The 20,271-nt window shown below is 40.2% G+C and overlaps 1 protein-coding gene across 9 annotated transcripts in view; it reads left to right on the top strand.

The window, feature by feature from the left end:
- Window positions 1-20,271, top strand: part of Fggy (FGGY carbohydrate kinase domain containing) — a 492,311-nt gene that overhangs the window by 372,153 nt on the left and 99,887 nt on the right. For 8 of the 9 annotated variants that reach the window (XM_045151276.1, XM_045151274.1, XM_045151282.1 and 5 more), the window contains 2 exons: window positions 3,736-3,797; window positions 14,887-15,034. The exons of the other annotated variant lie outside the window; for it this stretch is intronic. In XM_045151276.1, the coding sequence (XP_045007211.1) occupies window positions 3,736-3,797; window positions 14,887-15,034 (210 nt within the window). The remainder of the gene's footprint in view (window positions 1-3,735; window positions 3,798-14,886; window positions 15,035-20,271) is intronic. 9 annotated transcript variants of the gene reach the window in all.

A 20,271-nucleotide genomic window follows, 5' to 3' on the forward strand; every position in this document is an offset into this window, starting at 1 on the left:
TCTATATGTACCCATGTGCATGCACATCTGGGCACATTGTACCCATACCAATCTCTCTGTGTCTCTCTGTCTCTTTGTCTCTCTCCCACATACACACATATATTATGTATCCCAAATCAAATAAAACCCATCTGTGGACCAGATGTCCTCTTGCACTACCCAGTTATGATTTCTGCATTCACCATGAGATGCTGCAGAAGCAAAAGCTGCTGACCCTGTAGGATCCCAACCTTGTTTACTTTCTTGGTATTATCCCATTCTTGTTCATAACAGATAATGTGAGGTGAAAGCCTTCTGTTTAAGAAGCACTGTGTACAGCCTTTCTTGCAATCTTATCAATTATCATCCCTCTCTTACACAGACTCTGACAGAGTAAGTTTGCATAATAGTAAGTACAGACTGAACCAGGTTTCTACTTGTAAATCATGCCCCGTCTTTGTTTTAAAATACATGCTTTCATAGGTATAGTGAGGCAAACAGATCCCAAAACACTTGCCACAGCAAAGCTAGTTAGTTACCGTTCCTTGTGTGCAGAGACTCTTGAGGGCGTAAGAGCTAGAGTTGGTCAGGAGGCTGGGGAAGTGAAGAAGAACATGGGCACCGTTCTTCAGGAGACTGGGAGAATGGGATAAAACATGGGCAGGAGGCTTTATACTGGTTTTCATAGGAAGGAATGGGCAGGATAGATTAGCAGGCTTGGTCTTGGTTACCTTGCATAACTTTATAGGGCTATGAAGGCAATGGGGCTGTTCTTTGGTGTTTGGTTTCTGGCCCTGGGATAGTTAGTGCTGGAGAGTGGCCTTGAATGTGAAAAACCAACAGAGGAATAAGGTGGTTTATTAGTTAGTGCATGTGAAATAAGGCATGCTTCCAAACTAGTTATTTACTATTCTGGAATTGTTATCCCCTGGTGCACTCTTCCCAGTGTCAGCAGGGCCCCAGATATTAAAGCAGCCAAAATATAGACAATGAAATAAAACCATATCTCTTTTTAAGATCCAAAGTCCAAATTTACAACCTCTGCTTCTCTTAGGTTCTATAACTGGCGAATCACTAAACTTGTTATATTTTCTGCAAAAGTCTTAATTATTCAAACCATTGTTCTAGGCACTGGTGAGTAGTCTTGCTTTAAAGATATTAGAGAGTGAGTGAGACAGACACATCAACTGATGATGATAAAAGTATGTGATCAATGCTACAGCAGAGCAGGGGTGGGGACAGGGAAAATGTGAGCCCTGTGACTCTCTACCCACTTTCTGCTGGACTTGCCCTCTGATCCCCACTAGCTTTTGTGTGGGTGATGTTGCATATACCCCACACCCACTTTCCTGCTGGTTGTGTCCTGTGATTGCCCAATGCTTCCTACTCTGCCAGACTAACTTTTTTTTCAGTTTTCTTCAGTTTGCTCCGAAATCAAAATAACTTCTTATGTTCTCCAATCCAATAAAAGTTTTCTTATCTGACTTTAAAGGCCCACTGTCTGCCCCCACCATCCTTATGCATCCAGATTTCTGCCACTGTATTCTATAATGTGACATACACTTGCCAAACAACCAGGGTATATAAAGACCAGTACATTATAAAGATATAGCTCAGGGTTAGTAACACAAAGAAGAGGTATATGTTGCTATATTGATATGTTGCTTATCACTATAGCACATTCATGTCATGTTCACTCCACAATTATTTATTGAGCATTATGATATGTGGGGCTAGCCCACCCTCTGTCTCTTCACAACCATCTATCTTTCCATCCTTATGCCCCTTTGATAATTACAAAGATTGATCTCTGTCCTATTATGTATTTGTGTACATTGTATTTATTATTTTTCCCTTTGTTCTCAGAAAATAAGCAATATGCCTACTACATTTGGTATGCACCAAATACTAAATAACCATACCCACACATCTCTTTTCTCTGAACTCCTGAAGAGCTGCCCATAAAAATTAGAATTAAATGTAATAACTTACTTATCTATTGAGGGTTTTGTAGGCTCATTCCAATATTCCAGTACTGTCACTCTGCTGTGTTTTCTCTGAGGCTCCAGAATATCCCTCATTAGAATGATCTACAATTGAATGTACAGGAAGTACCTCCATAATTTTTTAATTGAAATGACTAATACCTTTGGTATTAATTTTTAACATTTCCATAAAATTCTTCCAATGAAATTAAGCAACTTATATTCAACAAGGATGGTTAATAAACAATGTGATATTGCTACCAAGGACTTTAGATATAGAGAGATCCTAATTTGAGACCTACATAAATCACTCACTACCTCATCTTTCAGGCCCAGTTTTATATCTCTTCAGTAGAGAAAAGTAAGTTTTCCATGGGAGCTCTGTATGTAGAAAATGAAATAATTCTTGTACAATATTTAACTTGATATTTAGAAAGAATGAATGAGTCAATAAACATTATATAATATCATGTATGTTACTGTTACCATTATAGTAGACATACTTTTCTCCATAGCAGTCCTATTGAAAAATTAAGCTAGACTGGAGAGATGGGTCAGCAGTAAGCCTACCAACCCTGGTTCAGTTCCCCAGTACCCATATAAATCCAGATGCACAAAGTGGCACATGTATCTGGAGTGTGCAGAATCTTGAGGCTCTTGAACACCCATTGTCTCTCTATCTCTCTTTTTTTCTGCCTGTCTTGCTCTTCTTGCAAATAAATGAAATAAAATATTAAAATTTATAAAGAAAACTGAAGCTGATTGGAAAAGGAGGTTACCAAGGTACCAGCCCAGCAATTTTCATCTAAGTCATGTTGGTAAGAAGCATGTGAGCCAGACCCCAAGCCTAACCTCTGTGACTGTAGAGTAAACTTACTTCCATTGTGCACAGCCCTGCCTTTCTGGGGGAAAAACTAAATAAATAAACAAACAAACAAACAAAAACTCAGAGACCCAACTTTGATGAGACCATAACAGACTGCTCAAGACTAAATGAAAATAGCTCTGTCCAAACGGTCGTTTTAGACGTGTAGACTCAAGTCCACGTTCATAAGTATACAGATTAGTGTAAGGGTTCAAGCACAAGGATGGTCTTTCTAAATAAGGGGAGTACAGTGGGAAGCATTGCTGTTGCCATGCATATAATATATGTTGTGTTTAGAGCGACCAAGGGGATTAGAAATTAAATCCCAGATGTAGTATTTCAGATAAAAACATGGTTATCTACAAATTTCAAATTTTCCTGTGCTTGGAGAGCTATTGTGCTTTCCCTGACAATTTTTCAGTCAAGCGAGGTGCATGTCTTGACAGCTCTGGGTCACCTCAACTGTTTTCTTTCTTAGTCAGGACTCGATGAGCATGCTGTCATTCTTTCTCTCAGCTAGACATTAGACCTTGATAAAGCACAGAAGTTTGTGGCTGCCTAGGGATGGCTTTTAATTGCCAAGACCCTATCCCTCACTCCACTTAACTGAGCCATCCTTTTTTCCTCATTCACCTTGGTAGAAATAGTATTTCCTGCTCCCACCAGATCCACCTTGGGAGTCCATCTGCTACTACTCTTCTTTGTTACCTTCTGTGATATAAGCCCAAAGGACTGGCACCTTAAAAGCTAGATCTTCAAAAAAACTAAGATTCTCTTGCTGAATTCACATTTTTAACATCCTTTGATTCTATCTTTTAAAGACTTGTACAAAGAAGAACTTTTGTAAATATTTTCTACTTAAAAATAGAGAAGCTATGAAATTGACCCACCTCTTTTGTTTTGTAGATAGACCATATGGTGCAGGGTCATGCTGCCTTTGCTGAACTGCAAGCCAAAGCCACAGCAAGGTAACTCCTCCAACTGTTCCCCCAGAAGTTTTCCTGTGTAAGTGTGTGATGGAATTCATTTTGATTGGTTGCATGACTTTCAGATCCAATGGAAAATGAAAATGTCCAATAGTACTTAAGATAAATATCCAGATTGCCTCAACATACCAATATTAGGTTTTAGAATGATCAAAGAGAAGTAAGAGAACCCATATATCTCCTCAGAATATGCACGGAGGGTGTGGTGAGAATCCCTGAAGTGAAGGAGCCATAACTTCTCAGATGCACATTCCAACTTTACTCCTCACTTGGTGTATGATCTTGTAATTAACTCTGTGTCACTATTTGTAAAAGTGCAAGTAGTGACTCATATGGAGTGGCTTTGGGAGTGCATTAAGTAAAGCTGATGCAGAAAAGACATGTATACCTACTCTGTTGTAGGCAGTTCCACAATGCTGGTATGAACATCCAAACAAATGTAGCTTTATGGGAAGGATGTATTTCAAGCTTACAGGTCCAGGAGAAGGTCCATTAAATAGTAGAAGAAGCTTGCTCCCATTCAGATATTCAAGTAGAGAGAGAAACCACCAGCAGCCAGCAACACCAAAAATCGGCAAGCATGAACTGTCCGCAAGCAGGGACCTCCAGAGCTCCATGCATTTTTCATAGTTCCAAAGCAAATAACCAGGTGTGCAAGGACATAGCCATTTTTTGCTAATCCAGGGAGGAAATAAATCTTGACCTTCAGCCTTTAGAATTCTTTGTTTCTATCATCTTTCAAAAGAATTTTCATTCCTACCATTCAGTCTTCCTTGGGTAGACTTCACCTTAGGCATGCTTCCATTGTTTCACTGTAAGTACCTTAATGGTGATAATCTTCCTGATAACAGCAGCTTCAGAAACTTAAAACCTGTCTCAGTAATTTTAAATTTCATTGAATTTTTTTAACTTTAAATCTTATATCTTTAAGCTCTATATCATCTGACAAACATTACTTCATTATTTTCAAATTCAACCTTACTCAAATTCTCTATACTTGGGCAGAAGAACACAGCCAGCTCTTATGCCAATACCCCAGTTCCAACAAAGTTTTCTGCTATCTTTCCTTCTCCTGTTCTCTGCACTTAGCATTTTTAAACTCTCACCAGAATAGCCCATAAAATTTGGTCTACCACACTATGAGACTTCTGCAATCCCAAGTACCAAATCCATACCTACTCCTCCAGCACATAAATTCCCAAAGACCAAAATCCACATGATCAGATTCTCAGCTATACCCCAACTCTCTGGTACCAAATTTCTGTGGTAGTCAGCTTTACATTACTAAGCTTAATATCTACCCAAACACAGTTTTATGGAAGAAGGAATTTAGTTCAAGCTTACAGACCCAGGGGAAATCCCATCAAATGGTAGAAGAAGCTGACTCCCATTCAGAAATCTAAGGAAAGAGAGACACCACCAGGAGCCAGCAATACCAAAAAGCAGCAAGCACAAACTGGCAGCAGACAGAACCCACCCGAACCCCCTCCCCTACCCCCGACAATCACCAGAGTTCAAACTGCTCTCTTACATATTTGGGAATCAGTTCCACCCCAAAACATAACTTTGGGTTGGATTCCAGAATCTGCCCCCAGTGACACTTCAGGCAGGTGGCTGGAGATCCAAGTTACAAGTTTCTACAAAACACCTGAACTATGGGAGACATATATTCAAACTACCACATACTCATTTGTGCAAAAGAAATGCAAGATCTTTAAATTTGAAACTAACAACATTTGTTACCTATAAAGGATAAGTAAGACAGGGTGGAAGAAATTAGGAAAGGGATAATTGGAGGGATGACCTCTGAATAGACCTTTTTATATAACTGCAACCCTAAATCCATAAAGATGTTTCATGCCCATTTAAAACTATTAGAAGGAAGGTAGATAGACCATATGTATGTACATATGTATCTATACATATATACATACATATGTACATACATACATACATACATACATGGTACAACCAGGAAGTATGCCTATGATGGACTGGACAACACAAAATATAAATAGAAAAATATAGCCTACTGTTACTACAAAGGATCACTGTTATTACAAAGGAATACCATATCCATATTAAAAGTAGATGATGAACAAAGAGGACTAACCTAAGCATTGTGGGGAAATAATAATTTGACAGTATGCTAAATAACTAAAGATAGAAATAACTGAATAAATATTATATTTCTAATTTTTATCTTTGTTATTAATATTGTGTATAGGCTAGCCATTCTAAAAATTCTCTCTCTCCCTCTCTATATAAAACATATATTAAATATATATATAGGCTCTCTCTCTCAATATATATGTGTGTGTATACACACACACACAAATAATTGAGCAAAGAGATACATATGGTGGGCCAGATTAATCACAACTAGTAAAAGGGGAAGGCTTAAATATTCGTTGGATGAAACTGTCAGAATTCAAATTTTGGAGTTGGGTGTTACATTTGTAATCATAGCACATAGGAAGCTGAGGCAGGAATAGCATTATGGGTTTGAGGCAAGCCTTGGCTAAACAGTGAGTTCCAGGCTACTCTGGGATACAGAGTGAGGCCTTGTCTCAAACTAATTTCAGATGTTGTTATGTTGGTTAACAGTATCACTATGTTACTATCTAAGGCTGATGGGGAAAGGAAAATTCTCTACTGTTTTTCAACTTCTGTGTAAATAGAAAATGAATTAGAGTAAAAAGACTAAAAATATAAATAACTATGAGCATAACACCTAATTGTTAGATTTTTTTAAAAAGTCAGGTGTTTACACCAGGAACAGCAACCTCATGCATACAAGTGTATAGCAAGAAAGTGAGCTTAACCCAGCAGCTAATGTAACAAAACTAGAGACAAATTGCCTATGTCTCTTAATAGCTCTGTGGCCCTAGGCAATTTAGATAATCTCTTTGTAACTCAGCACCTCATTGTAAAGGGACATAAATTGTAAAAACCCCTCATGTCTGCTGAGGAAATTCTGAGTTAGAATAGTGGGCCAGTAAACAGTGATGTGTCAAACTGTCATTGATAATACATAGTAATTAACAGTGGTGGTGATAGAAATTAATGTTAAGGTTACTTATATTGGGCATTTTCATTCTCCTTAGAGCTTTGGTTCCAATGGGGAGGCTCCCTGTGCAGAGCAGAATGCAATGCATGTGGCCCGCATACTCTCCTGTTAGAAAGAAGGACGATGACTCCTGACACCTGTTTAGAAAAGCCTCCAGCCTTTCCCTGATAATCTCTAATGGTCGTCACAACAGAGAGGGCATACGACATGTGCCCTCGTCACCTGGCACTGGTTGGATTAGTCATGACATACCCAGAGCAGAGATGCCTAACCTTAAATTATTAGTGAACATTTAAAATTGTGTTCCAAAAGCCAGGAGTGGTGATCCATCCCTTTAATCCTAGTACTTGGGAGGGAGAAGTAGGAGGATTGCTGTGAGTTCAAGGCCAACCTTAGACTACATAGTGAATTCCAGGTCAGACTGATCTACAGTGAGACCCTACCTCGAAAAATTTAAAAAAAACAATAGTGTTCCAAGTTTATGACATACCTGCACCTGGATTTCTGTGAAGAGGGGTCATAACTCTCATCACATTTTTTAAAGAATCCAACACTTATAAACTGTTAGTTTTCCCCAAGAACACTGGATTTGGAATCCACAAACTAGGATTCAAATACTACCTACATCGTGCATCTCTGAGGGATAGGATTGGGGATTGGAAGACATCTAGAGAGCTGTTTTGAGTTGAATGAGGTGATATGTTTGACAAGACTTGGTAGATTGAATGATGAGGATGATGGTAACAACTGCTATTATTACTGATAGGCTATGAGTTCAGTGGTGATTCCAAGGGTAGGCAGCAGATGCCCACCTTCTCCTGGAGCCCTGGACTAGCAACTAAAGATCTTGATTCTTTAGCTAGTCCTGCCATGAATGTCTCAATGACTCATTCCAGCCTTCATAAATCCACTATAGGTTTCTTAATTTACTTACAGATGTTATGAGAATGGAAACAGATCATAGGAATGGCAACATGCAAAAACTTCAATGTTCAATGCAAACTTAAGGAGTAGCTGAGATCTGCAATCAGATAACTTCTGTATCTCAGTAGATTTCCTCAAAAATAGGAAATAACAAAGAATTTATGAATTAGCATGCTCACTAAAAACCAACAGCATGATGAACTCCAGAAGCACCAATTTCTATGGAGCCAGAACTGAACTCAAACTTTCTATCCACATAACTCCATACTCTCATCCCATTACTTCTCTACATTTCCCCCTTTATTTAGGACTAAATCACTCTAGTGCTTTCCTATACTCTTGGTTTCTTTTTCTCAGCCTCTGCTCTTTGCCATCTCTACTTGAATTTTGTCACCTTCAGTCCCTGAAACATTTAACGTTAAAGTTATTAGTGATCTGTGCTTTGCTGAATCACATGTTTGCAGAGCGCCTTCTCTGGTTCTCAGGCACACCTAGCAGTCACCATCACTCCTTTCTCCTTTTAATGCTCTCTTGCCTTGGCTCAAATACCAATTCAGTTAACATTTTCTACCTGCTTTCTTCTGTTTCTTACAAAGAAAAGGGCATCTGATGGCATCATATCAATCCATTCGGTATCTTATGCTTTTAATCTTAGAATAAATAGACATGGCTGCTGCTAAAATGAAGTGAGCTGTTTGCAAGGAAAAAATATCCATGGGCCTCTTGTGCTGTGACTTGGGGATATTTGAAATTATCACTGTAGATCATCCCATCTCAGAGCTTAGTATCAGCAAATCCTATTTGAAACTGTGGACACAGTGTTGATAAACTATCTGAGTGTTTTATCTTCTTGATTTACAATCCTTTTAGGCCTCATCTATGAAGATCAATGTCTTGTTCACTTATAAGTTAGTAAACTAACTAGATGTATAGGTAACTGGAAATCAGTGTTTCTTTTTTATGGGGCCAAATATCTAGATATTTCATCTCTTCATCAGAGATCACACTCCATTGATTATAACTTTGGCAGCTTTTTTCTTGGTCTTCATTTTCTTATGTAATCTTAACCAAAAATGTCTTAGAATGACATTATGGTAAGAGCAGATCTGAGTAGAAAATGTTGGCATAATATATAAGAGATAGGTTCAAGGTTTGCAGCAGAACCAAAGTTAAAGCCCAGTTGCATGATCAGATCCAACAAATACCTTGTAAGCATGTATAATAGAAGAAGGAACAAAGAAAAGAAAAAAATAAACCTTCCTTTCATTGAAATTATTTATATACATGCATATAAGCACATGCATAATTACATTTATATCATGTACACTATACACATACATATGAGCATGTAGTCTGAAATTCATAAATTCTGAAGGGAAATAACAATAAAGGTAAATAGGAAGATATAGAACAAAGCTGGGGGTTAATTGGTGAGAGCTGTTTCAAATGTGGTAGCAGTTCTTGCTGAGGTGACACCTGGATAGGACTTTCAATGAGGAGAAAAATAAACATGATTATATTGGAATCATGGGGGAATGTCTGCTAGTTACTAGGATATCCAGGATAAACAATCAAGTCCTAGTGAAAAGTGAAACTGCGGAGTTGAGAAAGTCAGAAACCATGCCTGTTCTCACTCTGCCCTCCCCTCAAGTGGACATCTGGACAGCTGCTGGAATGATATTGGCTTTGATTAAACCAAGAAACAAAGCAGGAAGAGTGAGGGTATCAGAAAAGATGATGTATGCTGTGTTAGGCATTCCTAGTTGAATGTTTTCAGGTATCCAAAAGGAGGCAATGGATGGGTAGTTGGTTGACATGGAAATCATAAGAGAGCAATGGCAGGAGATAGAAAAGTCCTCAACACTAGATGATATTTGGAGCCATGAAAGAAAAATGGTGACATCAAGGGAAGTATAAAGAAGGAGCCAAAGCAGATCTCTGGGAAAGTTTGCATATTTAAAAGATAAGTGGAGGAAGAAATCCAACTGGAGAGGCATAGAAAAGCCAAGAAAAATAGAATTACCAGAACCAAATGAAGATTAAAAATGAGAAACAGGCTGGGCATGGGCATGGTGGTGTACACCTTTAATCCCAGCACTAGGGAGGCAGAGGTAGGAGGACTGCTGTGAGTTTGAGGCCACACTGAGAATACAGAGTTAATTCCAGGTCAGCCAGAACTAGAGTGAGACCCTACCTTGAAAAAAAAAAAAAAAAAAAAACAAGAGAGAGAGAGAGAAACAGGAGGTGAAACAGTAAAAAATGCAGAGAATGGTCTAGTGGAGTAGCAGGGGTGTAGTGAGTTTTAGTATACTAGAAACAGCAAAATGTGTGTTATGTCAGATTGAGAAAGAAGTAAAGGACCAGAGCTTGGTGTCATGGACACTTCCTTTCTAAGGCTTTCTCTTAATCCTTAAAAGGTACAGATATGTTTTGTCATACCAGTTATTCTTACTTTAGGCTTGAAAATATGGCCATCATACTTCAGGACAGCCTCTGGATCTGAGGGATGAATTGAGTTATGGAGAGGGAGATCACAGATTCCAGGGCACTGTCTGCATTTAAGATTATGAGCAATAAAGTCTGTGAAAAATCCTGTAATGGCAAAGGAGATGGGACTATTTCTTGATTGCCTATCACTTTATAGTACTTGTAGCTCTATATTTAATTATCCTAGCAGCCTATAATACAGAGAGTATTAGCTCCTTTTGCAAAAGAGTGACTTGAACTCAACAAGGTATAGGGTACCTCCTCACCTAGCTAGTATGTGGTGAAGTCACTTTATGATTGTTGAAACTGTATTTTCTTCATCTTCCCCAGTGGGAGGTAGACAGCAAGAGCTTCTCTCTCTGAGACAGGAAAGAGCCTGGTGTTCATGAGAAGAAGGAAAATCAATCCAGTTGGAATTACCATTACTATCAGATTCCCTATTTAGAAGAGGGCAAACTGCCATTTGAGGAGGAATTGATAAAACATACAAAATGAAACAAAGTCAGAACCCAAAGCAGCATCATGCAAGGTTAAAATTATGTGAATAATGATGTGCATTAGTTATTTTAATGTCTTCCAAGTGCATTCATTTTGAATGATATACTCAGATAGCACACATGGTAAGGCATAATTGAAAAAACATGTATGGGAATGGCTGAATTCAAAGAATAAACACACAGCTGCAAGGTTAGGAGTCAAAGGGTTATGCATATGCCCCATCCCCCAGGGATCTCATTAGTGCATGAGTGCTCTGTATGTAAAGGTTAAATGAATCTCACTGTTTGCAAAGGTACTCAGTAAATGAGACAATGACGAATCAATAGTAATTAGGCCTATAGGTTCTTATTGACCTAGATGTCTGAAACCAAATGCCCCACTCTGAAGTTCCTTGAGAGGCAGAATGAGAAGATTTATAGACATGTGCCTCTTAAAAAAATACACCCTTTACTTAAGAGCAGTGATGCCATGCTAAGGGAGAAAGTGGCTGGAACTAGACCCACCGCTTCTGACTAGAATGTGTGTTCATGGGGCTTCTGTTGTGTATGTAGTTCCTCTTGGACCAGCAGTGGAGAAAACTGAGAGATGGAAAGCCAAAATGTAATTGTATGCATTTTCCCCTATATGTTATTCTAGCCATGCTTTCCATGGAGGCCTTGTAATGGGGGAATTGGGGTTCTGAGGTACTTTCTGGAACCCCAAGCCCTGAGTTTATATCTGTAAACTAGCCAAAGAGTTGGCAATTCCAGATTCAAGAAAATGATTTTTAAAATGCCTCATTTTATTCAGATTTTATAGTGGACTGGGGGAGGGAGAAAACAGACATAAGGGAAGATAAAGTGGGGGAAAGTACGCCATGTAGAGCCCAAAACCCCATGTAGGCCATGTGCAGACCAGGAGCCCATGTAAGGGAACATGGATCTTGGGTGGGGGGGAAATGAGAAGGGATTTTTTAAACGTGCACTTCCAAGAAAGATCAATAGTGAAAACAGTAATAAAAGGAAAACCTGTCTTTTCCCACCTCAGTATGGCTGCTGGGATGGGAGAGAGTGCTTACCTGTTCGTAGACCCAAAAACCACTGCTGGCAGCCCCGGAGAGAGAAAAACATGGCCCACTCTCTCCCTGGATCCAGAAGGATATAGGGTTTGTGCCATTCCTCCTGGACACATGTACACCAGGTGTCCCAGCCAATCAGCTCGCACTTGGTGGAGAAATGCACCCATACCTGGGCCAGGTGCATACTTGAGAGAGATCTGATTGGGTGAGATGGGCAAACACTAAATCTGGCACAGGCTGAAATAGGCGTGGCCAGCTGGGATAGGCTGGGGAGGATGTGGCATCCCCTCCCATTAAGGCCTTTAAGGGCTGCCCTGGTCCTTCCTAATTAATCTAACTGCCTACTCCGGTACATCCCTTCTCCCCACCCCACAGGCTCAAAGGGCCCTTTTTCCTCAAATCATAATGGAATATTCTAAAACAGGGTTTGGGTGTGGGACTTTGACAGATAGTATCTACCCTAAGAAACAGATGTTCATGGTTTCAAAACGACATGGGAGAATTTTGTAGGGACTTGGTTCTGTCTGCATTGCTGAGTGTCCACGTTGTAAAGGAATCTCAGTGTACCTCACTCCCTGGTCCATGTGGAAGGCCTGGATTGTCCCAGTCATCACTGGCTTTCTCCAGTATTTCATTCCTCCTGACAAGATCAGAGCAGGAACTTTGCAGATGACCAGTAAGGCTCTCAGTAGAGCTTGCTGGTAGGTGGGACTTCTTTGCCTCCTGCAGCTCACATTACACACAGACATTTGTATGCTCACTTCTGCATACATAACTGTTTTGCTTACTGCATTTTCTGTATGGAGTTCAGATACTACTTTTACCTTAATAAAAGCATTCCACTGAAAAAAGGAGGAAAAGAAAGTTTGAAACCATTTTTCTGATTCCTTTAGAAAATCCACAGGATTCTCTGGGATGCATGGGACATTCCTTTATGTCTCCTTTTCAACTTACTGGCCTCTGCTACTAAGTATTTTCACTCTCACACAGAAGCCCAATCATCTGTAGCTATGATCCACATATGAGGGAGAACATGTGGCGCTTGGCTTTCTGGGCCTGGGTTACCTCACTTAGTATAATCCATTCCAGGTCCATCCATTTTTCTGCAAATTTCATAACTTCATTTTTCCTTACTGCTGAGTAGAACTCCATTGTATAAATGTGCCACATCTTCATTATCCACTCATCAGTTGAGGGACATCTAGGCTGGTTCCATTTCCCAGCTATTATAAATTGAGCGGCAATAAACATGGTTGAGCACGTACTTCTAAGGAAATGAGATGAGTACTTAGGATATATGCCTAGGAGTGCTATAGCTGGGTCATATGGTAGATCAATCTTTAGCTGTTTTAGGAACCTCCACACTGTTTTCCACAATGGCTGGACCAGATTGCATTCCCACCAGCAGTGTAGAAGGGTTCCTTTTTTTCCACATCCCCGCCAACATTTATGATCATTTGTTTTTATGATGGTGGTCAATCTGACAGAAGTGAGATGGAATCTCAGTGTAGTTTTAATCTGCATTTCCCTGATGACTAGTGCCGTAGAACATTTTTTTAGATGCTTATATGCCATTCCTGCTATTGTAAAATCAGTACTAAGAATAACTGATTCTTCTAAAGCATTTTAAAATGCAAATCATAAATATCATCAAAGGCATTTTACATATTAATCTCCCATGGACATTGATTTTCCTATACTTTGTTTCTGTCATTAATCAAGCCATGCTTAATTTTTTTAAATATTTTATTTTTATTTATTCTTTTTGTCAGAGAGAAGGAGAGAATGAGCACACCAGGGGCTTCAGCCACTGGAAACAAACTCCAGATGCATGTGCCCCCTGTGCATTTGGCTAATGTGGGTCCTGGGGAATCAAACCAGGGTCCTTTGACTTTGCAGGCAAATGCCTTAACCATTAAGCCATCCTTCTAGCTCAAGCCATGTTTCTTTTGGGGGTGGGGTTCAAGGTAGGGTCTCACTGTAGCTCAGGCTGACCTGGAATTCACTATGTTGTCTCAGGGTTTGCTCCATGTTTTAAACCCTTAAAGCTATAGTTCCAAGGATTCCAAGGGGAAATGGCAGAGATGCTGACCTCTGATGGGTCCACCTTCTTTTAGGATCACTGGTTAGGAACATTAGAAGACAGTATCTTTGCAGCGGGCCAGGATAACAACTTTGTGTCATGGAGTAAGACACCACAGTGAAATAAGTATTGTCATAATACTTTATGAATAGGGAAATGAGTTCAGAGAGGCACGCGATGTCAGCAAATCTGGACCTGGTACTATCTACCACTGTCTTCTCATTTGAACATGTGAAGAGTGAAGGAGTTGTCCTGATTTCTACATTCTACACGTGAAGCAATTAAGGCATGAGAGTTAAGGAGAGTTCATGGGTTAAGTTTGTAAATCATCTTTCTAACTCCTGATCCTAACTTTCTCCATGACATTTATTTACTTCCCTATCAAATGCCCATATGGCGTCCAGGAACAAGTATTCATCTCTGTCATTTTATCATGGATCTTACTATTGAGAAGACTAACTATAACAAATACACATGTGCATATTTTTCATATTGGAGCTTACAGCAGGATGTGTCTTCCCATAAACATATTGTCCATATCAGAGCTACAACAGGCTGTGTCTTACCACACACAGTCTTCCATCCCCACCAAAACTCTGTGAGGTAAGTTGGGCAAGACTGTGAGAGCTGTTTTCACAGAGAAAAGGATGCTTCTTACGGTTTGAATAACTTTTTCATGGTTACACACCTACCAGGAGAAAAGGCATTACTGAGCCACATCTCTGACTCCAGGGCTTTCCACTTGCCCTAGCACACGCTGCCCTTTCTTGCTGATGGAAACATGTGACTTGAGAATGCTGTGGGCTCATTCTCTCTGCAGAAGTTGTTTGGCTGAAGCTTTTTGGTCTTCCTTTCTTGGGTCTGATGTGGAACTGCATATAGTTTCTTCCTACCAAAGGGCTTACTCCCCAACCCTGTGCCCTTTTAAAATCAAAATCCACTTCTCTTCCAGATGCCAGAGCATATATGCATATTTGAACAGTCACCTGGATCTGATTAAGAAAGCTCAGCCTGTGGGTTTCCTCACTGTTGATTTACATGTTTGGCCAGATTTCCATGGCAACCGCTCACCCTTAGCGGATTTGACACTAAAGGGCATGGTAAGTAAAGCCAGTCCTTGCACAGGCCTAAATGCTGCAGAGTTTGAGAGAATCTAAGAGGGGAGAATGGAAAAGAGAACGTGAAAGAAAGCCAGCCAGACAAACACTGGCTTCTTGCTGGCTGCCGTGAAGGCAGTTGCAGCTCCTTGGGACCTGCTGAAAGTCTCCATTGTCCTAGAGCCCATTTTGCACATGTTCAAAGTAGTATTCCATAGGTGCAGCTATGTCTGTCTCTTCATCCCATGGCGTGGCTGAATGTTCTGCCTATGTCATTTTTGCATTTACATCCATTTGTAAAGTCATGCTGTCCAACTCCATCTCTTGGTCCCCTGCATCTGTGGCAAATATTACCCACCATGAGCTTGCTACAACAGTATTCTAGCACTTCAGATTAAACTCAGTAGAAAATATATTAGTAACTTATGTTGGAGGATGAAGTCAGCTTTCCCTTCCAATGTACAGATCCTGACCCTCCTGGAGGGTCCCAGAGTTGGTGGGCAAGCTCAGGCTCCCACCTGAGAGAGGTTTTAGTGAAGCCAGCAGGATCAGGGGGCCATTGAAATGCATGCTTGAAGATGTAACAAGCTAGTTGCACTGAGGTAAGGAGAGTAAGGTTTGATTCCAAAGGGCCAGGTAAGAAGCCATGAATACCAAGTCCAAGGCAATGTTAGAAGGTTAGAAGTGGAGTTTAAGGGAAGCTAAAGTGGGAAGTAAGAATGGAATCTGTTGCGTGGGCAATGCCAGGTATAGGTATAGAAGGCAGTATGGTGGGCTTTAAGAACTTGAAGGCCCCAATATAGTTTTATGATGTCAAAAAGAAGACCTGAACTTCTGTTTTATTTCCTAGTTGATATAATCAGTTTCTGCTAATAAAAGGGAACCATGAAAAGACAAGAAAGTTGGACATGGCAAAAGCTGGATCCCAACAAAGCATGTCTATAAAACAAATAATAAGCTGGACCTCCACACTTGGCCTGTGGAGTTGCAGAAAAGAAGTGCCTAGAGAGGGCTGTGTGGCCACAGGGTCAGCTACAAGAATTACTTTCAGACAAACCCTATATGCAAACAGAAGGTAGCAAGAGAGATGGATTTCATACAGGTAAAAACAATGAGTGTCTTCTGAAGCCAAATATAGCTAAAGATGCTAAAGATGTTACAAAGGTGAATCAGTTTTTCAAAATATCCCCAAAACAAAGTAGGATTGCATAGGTAAATGATCATGGCTCAGCAGTGAGAAAGACTAAGGGCCTTCCCATGCAACATCAGTTATTCCCATCCTCAGTATCCAACATGTCAAGCTGTCAACACATCCCAGTGGCTTTTGCCTGTTACTTAAAACTAAGCCTGTCATCTGAATATGTAAAAATAATCAGCATTAGAATATTGTAATCAAGTTGATCCAAATGCACAGTGTACTTTCCAGAGGGATTAGCAGAGCATTCAGAGGGAGGCCCACCGCAGTAAATGTGTGCTAACCAAAAGGGCCTTCTAACATTGAGGGGTATTTTGAATTAATATGTACAAATCCAAGCATGCTTACTTTTTAAAAATATTTTATTTTTATTTATTTATTTACTTGACCAAGAAAGAGGGAGGGAGTGGGAAAGATTGAGAATGGGCACGCCAGGGCCTCCAAGCACTGCAAATGAACTCCAGACACATGTGCCCCTTTGTGCATCTAGCTAACGTGGGTCCTGGGGAATCAAACATGGGTCCTTTGGCTTTGCAGGCAAATGCCTTAACCACTAAGTAATCCCTCCAGCCCCACCCCCCAAACATGCTTACTTTTAAAGCAGCTTTGTTTTATAAACACAACTCACATGTCATATGACGTTTCTTGTGCATCTGGCTTATGTGGGACCTGGGGAATTGAACCTGGGTCCTTAGGCTTTGCAGGCAAGCACCTTAACCACTAAGCCATCTCCTCAGCTCATACAATGTTTCTTAACAGTGATTTCCCCTTTATGGCTGTCCTTAGGTTCAGCTCAGTGTATAATAGCTGTGATTATATGAGGTTGCATCTCAACAATGGAAGAAGACCTAAATTTGATAGGAGCCACTGTTCTTCCTTCTATCTAATTTGAATAAAATCAAACAATCCCTATAAAACTTCTCCTGTACCATGTCCCATTCTCCTATATCATGTCCTACTCCTATATCATGTTCCATCCTTTTGTAGCATGCCCTGCCCTCCTGAATCATGTTCTGTCCTCGTGTAGTATTGTCCACCACCCTAAATTATGTCCCATCCTCATGTCTGGGCCTGAACCCTTGCTTGGCAAATGGAGGGTGTAATCCTTGTTTCACCACGAGGTAGCCATTTAGTGTGAGTGTCTGATCTATCCACTGTTGAGGTTATAAAAGTAAATAAGCCATGCATTCTGTGGTGTCCTAATAAAGACAGCTTGAAACACATGCTGTGTCTTGTAACAGTTGTGTTAGTCCTTTCTTCAGTGGAAGCCAGGCTTTGCTGCTTGCAGAGTTTTTCACTTTTGTGGTCTTTCTCATTTCATTTTCCTTTTCATTAAGTCATGCTTCCATCCTAACTTTCTTTCTGTAAGTTTCTGACCTATTTTGCAGATGGAACTTTAAAAAACTCTATTGTGTATACTAAAGTCTTTATTTTAGTCTTAATAGTAAATAATTTTAAATATTGTATTTATTTATTTGAGAGAGAGAGACAGAGAGTGAGTGGGGGGGGGGGCGGAGAATGAGTATACCAGTGCCTCTAGCCAAACTCCAGATGCATGTGCCACCTTGTATATCTGGCTTCATGTGGGTACTGGGGAATTTGACCTGGGTATTTGGGCTTTGCTGGCAAGTACTTTAATTACTATGCCATCTCTCCAGCCCAAGAGCAAATCATTCTAAAGAGGCCTTTGCTACATGTTCAAAATGGAATCCCTTTTCTTTGTATGCTGTTTGTCCTGCATGTAAGATTCCCTTTAGGGACCCCCAAGTCCTCACACACAGTAGCACATAGCAGGATTCACTGACAAGCCCAGTGGGTATGTGGATTTGCCTCTTCACATCCTCAGCTACATCCCATCTTCACAGAGTGGAACATTTTTTGTGGAGCTGTTGTAGGCCTAAGGTAGATCACTGCTGGCTGGAACACAGGTGAGACCAACTCTGTCTCTAAATTCACAAAGCTACCAAAGCACTATTTATGCACAACATGGAAATAATAAAGAGACAATTTGTCACTGTAGAAAAACTTTGCTGATACAAAATTGATGAGAAGTTTTGTGACTCCTAATATATACAAGTAATTAGTACTAATGTAAATGTCTAAGTGAATTAAAATATGCTCCCATTTTATCAGAATTTTAAGTGCATTATATGTAATAATACTCAGCCATCCTCCTTGGCCTAGTCTCTGCTCCTCTGTTGTGTCACCATCAAACCTTGTCACTCATCTCCCCCCCAACACACACCTTTTTATAAACCCTAACCCTGGTCATTTGATTTGAGCTCAACCTGTCTCTCCTTAGTGATGGTTCTACCTTCCTTCCCTCACTGTTCAGGTTTCAACATTACTTACCCTCTTAGTTGGACTTGACTCACATTCTCCACTCTCAGTGCCTGTGTTCATAACTGGGAGTAGGACACAACCCAGAAGTCCTTCTATTGTGTGCAAGAGCATCATTTTATTTGCATTCTGGCTCCCTGTCATGTGACTGCTTTATTGAGCAGCAGTGAGCTAAAAAGGGTAGTGGAGGTTAGGAGTGACCGCTTAATTGTATGTCTGGACTAAGTAGCCTCTTGTTTATTTACTTTCTTTTCCATTACGCTTTATAAGCAAGGCATAATGCAAGAGCTGTACATACCAAAAGAAGCAGAAGCTTGGGTCATAGTAATAGCAGTGAATGTCATAACATTTCACCCCAGTTGTTCTACAATTCCTTAAAATCAAGACAAAAGGAATGCTCTACTTTCAGTACAATGTGGGTACCTGTCTGCAACCCCAGTATTTAGGAGGCAGAGGCAGGAGGATAGTATTTCAAGGGATTCTAGGATATATCAGGAGTTCAAGGGCAACCTGAACTATGTGAGATCCTTCCTAAAAAAAAAAAAGAATGAATGAAAGAAAAAGAAGCTTTCTTTTAACATAAAAATACAACATGACCATATAGATACAAGTATAGATAGGACTAAATATCATCAGGAATGATTTCATTTTTCAGGGGTTTCATTTGAGCTATTTACTTGTATGAATTTTTGTTTTTAATGACTGGCTAGATGGTTTTGGTGTGTGTTTGTTTGTTCTCATCACTTTAAAGATTTAGAGGTCATAGGTTTTGAAATTGAACCTGTATTTGATTTCATAGGGTATTGTTGGGCTGGAGAGATAGCTCAGCAATTAAAAGTGCTTGCTTTCAGAGCCTGCTGGCCTGGTTTCAATTCACCAGTACCCATGTAAAGCAGATGTTCAAAGTGGCACGTGCATCTGGAGTTCACTTGCAGTGGCAGTAAGCCCTTATGCACTTTCTTCCTTGCTTTTTAAAAAATATTTTATTTTTATTTATTTATTTATTTGACAGAGAAAAACGGGGAGAGAGAGAGAATGGGCTTGCCAGGGCCTCCAGCCACTGCAGACAAACTCTAGACCCATGTGCCCCCTTGTGCATCTGGCTAACGTGGGCCCTGAGGAGTCGAACCTGGGTCCTTTGGTTTGCAGTCAAACACTTTAACTGCTAAGCCATCCCTCCAGCCCCTTCCTTCCCCTTTTAAAATATTTTAGTTTTATTTATTTGACACAGAGATAAGTAGGGAGAGAGAGAGAGAGAGAGAATGGGCACATTAAAAATAAACTCCAGACACATGTCCCACCTTGTGCATCTTGTTCTTGTGGGTCCTGGGGAATCAAACCTGGGTCCTTTGGCTTTGCAGACAAATGCCTTAACCATGAAGCAATCTCTCCATCCTTCTTTCTTTCCTTCCTTCCTTTTTTCTTTCATCTATCATTTATCCATCCGTTTGTATCTATTTGTATCTCTCTACTTATAGATAAAAATATTTAAAAAAAAAGAAAAAAGGTACTGTTGTATGGTACCTTTAGGTTAGTGGTGTGAAGTCAGTCAGCTCTCCAGGGAGGCAGGGACAGCCCTGGATTCTGTGCAGTTCATTGTCACATGGGATGTGCTGACAGTGTACAAACTCACAGTGAGCCAGCAGCTGCATGCAAATCTGAAGCTACTGCTTGGAGGCTCCTACAGGGGTGCCAGGTGCAGCTT

The sequence above is a fragment of the Jaculus jaculus genome, chromosome 5 (genome assembly GCF_020740685.1).
Source record: "Jaculus jaculus isolate mJacJac1 chromosome 5, mJacJac1.mat.Y.cur, whole genome shotgun sequence".
Taxonomy (NCBI): domain Eukaryota; kingdom Metazoa; phylum Chordata; class Mammalia; order Rodentia; family Dipodidae; genus Jaculus; species Jaculus jaculus.